This window comes from Terrapene carolina, unplaced genomic scaffold (genome assembly GCF_002925995.2).
Source record: "Terrapene carolina triunguis isolate 2854851 unplaced genomic scaffold, T_m_triunguis-2.0 Scaffold26598, whole genome shotgun sequence".
Lineage (NCBI taxonomy): Eukaryota > Metazoa > Chordata > Testudines > Emydidae > Terrapene > Terrapene triunguis.
In genome coordinates this window covers 5,973-10,856 of record NW_020690949.1, presented here as the reverse complement: position 1 = coordinate 10,856, position 4,884 = coordinate 5,973, and the positions used below count along the sequence as shown (strand labels likewise).

General features: G+C 61.3%; 1 protein-coding gene across 1 annotated transcript in view; it reads left to right on the top strand.

Moving 5' to 3' along the window:
- Positions 1 to 478: 478 nt before the first annotated feature.
- The window catches only part of LOC112123821 (plasma membrane calcium-transporting ATPase 3-like), a gene marked incomplete at both ends in the record, with an annotated part of 10,145 nt that continues 5,739 nt past the window's right edge, over positions 479 to 4,884 (top strand). The window contains 3 exons of the mRNA XM_026662370.1: positions 479 to 676; positions 3,528 to 3,785; positions 4,728 to 4,853. Coding sequence (XP_026518155.1) covers positions 479 to 676; positions 3,528 to 3,785; positions 4,728 to 4,853 — 582 coding nt within the window. The remainder of the gene's footprint in view (positions 677 to 3,527; positions 3,786 to 4,727; positions 4,854 to 4,884) is intronic.

Below are 4,884 nucleotides of genomic sequence, written 5' to 3'. Positions count from 1 at the left end.
GGACTCCTGGGTTCGCTCTGTGACATCTGTGCAGCCCAGCGCCCCTGTGTGGTTCATTCATTTCAAAGGGGGGCGGGGGCCCAGCTGCCCAGGACAGGATCCGACCCCCTGGGTGATCAAAGGCCCCCAGGTGGCCCTGCCCCCCCCTCCGCCCGCTCTCACCTGCCAGCTCGTTAAATATTTAAAATGTCACCAGTCCCAGGGAGCAGCCGCAGCCCAGGGACCATCGGCAAATTCTCCACCGCACTGACCTGGCTCTGGGACCTGCAGTGAAATACACCAGAGTCCTGGCTCCCAGCCCCCCTGCTCTAACCACTAGCCCCCGGCCCCCCCCCCAGAGCCGGGGGGAGAACCCAGGAGTCCTGGCTTCTAGCCCCCCCTGCTCTAACCACTAGCCCCCACTCCCCTCCCAGAACCGAGGAGAGAACCTAGGCATCTGGGCTCCACCTTCATCCTCCCTCTCTCTGCCCCTGCTCAGGCCTGTCGGACAATGCGGCCGACCTGGAGAAGCGGCGGCAGATCTACGGCCAGAACTTCATCCCGCCCAAGCAGCCCAAGACCTTCCTGCAGCTGGTGTGGGAGGCTCTGCAGGACGTGACCCTGATCATCCTGGAGATCGCAGCCATCATCTCCCTGGCGCTGTCCTTCTACGCCCCACCGGGAGAGGAGACCGAAGGTCAGTCCTTGCCTGGGGGGCTCCCAGAACCTGGGGCGTCCCCCCCTCAAGATGGGGCGGGGCCGTCTCCATGGGGCCAGATCCCAGGGTCAGCAGCTCGGTGTGGGGAAGGAAGGAGGCGGGCGGGGGGCGTTTTCCACACCTGGGAGGTAGCTCAGGTGTGGTTGGGTCACGGGGCTGCAAAGCGGGATGAGGGAGACATGACCGTTCCTCCTCTGATCCGTCCATCTGTCTGGTACGCCTCCATCCGTCCATGCACTGACCTCTCTGTCCACCCGCTGCTCCGTCCATCCATCCACCCGCTGACCCATCCATCCGTCCGTCTGGTACGCCTCCCTCCGTCCATCCACTGACCTACCCGTCCACCCACTGCTCCGTCCGTCCATCCACCCGCTGACCCATCCGTCCATCCGTCTGGTACGCCTCCATCCGTCCATGCACTGACCTACCCGTCCACCCGCTGCTCCGTCCGTCCGTCTGGTACGCCTCCATCCGTCCATCCACTGACCTGTCCTTCCACCCGCTGCTCCGTCCATCCATCCACCCGCTGACCCGTCCATCCGCTATGCCTCTATCCATCCATCCGCTGATCCATCCATCCACCCATCTGCTGACCCATTCATACATCCGTCTGCTGCTACTCCCTTGTCCACCCACTGCTCTATCCGTCCATCCACCCGCTGCTCCGTCCGTCCACCCGCTGACCCATCCATCCGTCCTTCTGGTACGCCTCCATCCGTCCATCCACTGACCTACCCATCCACCTGCTGGTCTGTCCATCCGTCCATCTGCTACTCCTCCATCCATCCACCCGCTGGTCCGTTCGTCTATCAACCCGCTGACCCATCCATCCGTCCATCTGGTACTCCTCATCCGTCCATCCACTGACCTACCTGTCCACCCACTGGTCCGTCCATCCACCCGCCGGTCCGTCCGTCCACTACGCCTCCATCCATCCATCCTCTGATCCATCCGTCCATCCATCTGCTGACCCATTCATCCATCTGTCTGCTGCTACTCCCTCTGTCCACCCGCTGCTCCATCTGTCCGTCCACCTGCTGGTCCGTCCATCCGCTACGCCTCCATCCATCCATCTGCTACTCCATCCGTCCATCCATCCATCCATCCATCCACTGACCCATTCATCCATCCATATGGTCACTAATCCGTCCGTCCATCCATCCACTGATCCGTCCCTCCATCCATCTGCTACTCCATCCATCCATCTATCCACCCGCTGATCCATCCGTCTGTCCACTGACCCATCTATCCGTCTTTCTGCTACTCCTCTATCCATCCCTCCATCCATCCAACTGCTTCTCCTCCATCCATCTGTCCATCCACTGACCTGCCCGTCCATCCATTCGCTGTCCCATCAGTCCATCTGCTACTCCTCCATCCATCTGGTTGGCCACTGATCCATCTGGCCGGCCATCTGCTGACCCATCCATCTATCCGTCTGCTCCTCCATCAATTAGTGCATCCATTCATCTGCTGATCCATCCATCCGGCTGCTGATCCGCTTGTCCATTCGGCTGCTGACCTGTTCATCCAACCGCTTCACCATCTGCTCCATCCGTCCGTCCGTCTACTGACCCACCTGTCCGTCTGCTGATCCATCCATCCTTCCAACCACTGACCCATCCACCATCCATCCGCTGATCCATCTGTCCATCCAACCACTGATCCATCCGTCCGTCCGTCCGTCCACTGACCCACCCATCCATCCACTGACCCATCCATCCGTCCATCCACTGGCCTACCCGTCCATCCGCTGATCCATTCGTCCATCCAACCACTGACCCATCCATCCATCCGTCCGTCCATCTACTGACCCACCTGTCCGTCCGCTGATCCATCCATCCATCCAACCACTGATCCATCTGTCCATCCACTGACCCACCCGTCCTTCCGCTGATCCATTCGTCCATCCAACCACTGACCCATCCATACATCCATCCATCCATCCACTGACCCACCCATCCGTCCACTGATCCATCCATCCATCCAACCACTGACCCATCCATCTCTCTGTCCATCCACTGACCCATCCATCCATCCGTCCACTGACCTACCCGTCTATCCACTCATCCATCCATCCAACCACTGACCCATCCATGCGTCCATCCACTGACCCAACCGTCCGTCCGCTGATGCATCCATCCATCCAACCACTGACCCATCCATCCATCTGTCCATCCATCCACTAACCCATCCATCCGCTGATCCATCCATCCAACCACTGACCCATCCATCCGTCCATCCACTGACCCACCCATCAGTCCACTAATCCATCCGTCCATCCAACCACTGATCCATCCGTCTGTCCACTGACCCACCCGTCCATCCGCTGAGCTATCCATCCATCCAACCACTGACCCATCCATCCATCCGTCCATCCACTGACCCACCCGTCCGTCCGTTGATCCATCCATCCATCCATCCATCCATCCAACCACTGACCTACCTGTCCGTCTGCTGATCCATCCGTCCATCCAACCACTGACCCATCTATCCGTCCGGCCAGCGGTCCGCCCACCTATCCGGCCATCCATCCATCCCCTGCCCCATCCCTGTGCTCATCCATCAGCCCACCCATGCCCTGACACATTTCCCCCACTGCAGACCCTTCCCACCCCTGGCTGGGGGCTCCCCACCCTAATGCCACCTGGCCTGTGGGGGGAGGGGAGCAGGACCATGTGGGGGGACTTCCCCCTCCATTGTCCCTGTCTGTCAGCCTCAATGCATGTTCCCTTTCCTTGGCTCTGGCCTGACCTCCAACTCCTCCTTCCTGTCCCATTCCCTCTCTCTCTCCTGCTCCACCCTGGTCCTGCCCCGTGGTGTGGCGCAGCCTGTGGGAATCTGGCCGCGGGGGCGGAGGACGAGGGCGAGTCGGAGGCCGGCTGGATCGAGGGGGCGGCCATCCTGCTCTCCGTCATCTGCGTGGTGCTGGTCACGGCCTTCAACGACTGGAGCAAGGAGAAGCAGTTCCGGGGGCTCCAGAGCCGCATCGAGCAGGAGCAGAAATTCGCCGTCGTCCGCAATGGGCAGCAGATCCAGATCCCCGTGGCCGAGCTGGTGGTGGGAGACATCGCCCAGATCAAATACGGTGAGTGCGCCCCGATGCCGGGCTCGGGGGGTGATCCAGGGCAGCCCAGAGGCCAGGGCAGCGGGACTTGCAGGGAGGGGGTGATCCCAACACCGTGGCAGAGGGGCTCGTGGGACTGATCTGGGAAGGGCTAGATTGGCATGTGGCTCTGATCCCAGGTGGCATGTGTGTACCCTCGGGGGCAGAGGGGTATGCAGGTCCCATCTGGGGGGCAGAGGGACTCATGGGTCAAGATCCACAATGACTGGGCCGAGGGCACAGGGGGTCTGATCTTGGGGCGGCCCGATGCTGGGGCAGATGGGCATTGTCACGGAGTGTGGGGGGACACCAGGCCCTGCACCCCCGGCTTCCTGCGATTCCCCACGACTCTCAGCCAGCCAGTAAAGCAGCAGGTTTATTTAGACGACAGGAACACGGCCCAAGACAGGTCTTGCAGGCACAGACAACAGGACCCCCCCCAATTAGGTCCCCCCCCAATTAGGTCCACAGCCCCATTGGGAGATCAGAGCCCGTCTGGGCTCCCCTCCATTCCACCAGCCAGCTCCTGAAAACCTAACTCCCTCCAGCGTCTCACCCCGGCTCCTCCCCCAGGCTTTGTCCAGTTTCCTGGGCAAAGGTGTCACCTGGCCCCAGCCCCCTCATGGGTTCTCACGTTAGGGTATCCTCCCTCCAGGCCCGTCTCCCATCCCCCAATGCAGCCCCCCAGCCAACCCCCCCTGCAACCTTCCCCGGCCCACACTCCCCACCCAGCATTCAACCAGCACATTGAGAACAGGCCCAGTTCGCCACAGGCATGTTGGTGTGATCTGAGAAGGGCTTGTGGGGCATGTGGGTGCCATCTGGGCTATGCAGGTCCCATGTGGGGGGCAGATCCAGGGAGGCCCGACACCAGGGCAGAGGGACACACAGGTCTCATGTGGGCCATTTTCTCCCCTTCGCCAGGCGACCTGCTCCCTGCTGACGGGATTCTGATCCAGGGGAACGACCTGAAGATTGACGAGAGCTCCCTGACCGGGGAATCAGACCATGTGCGGAAATCCGTGGAGAAAGATCCCATGCTGCTCTCAGGTGCGTGAGTGTGAGTGTGTGTGTGTGGGGG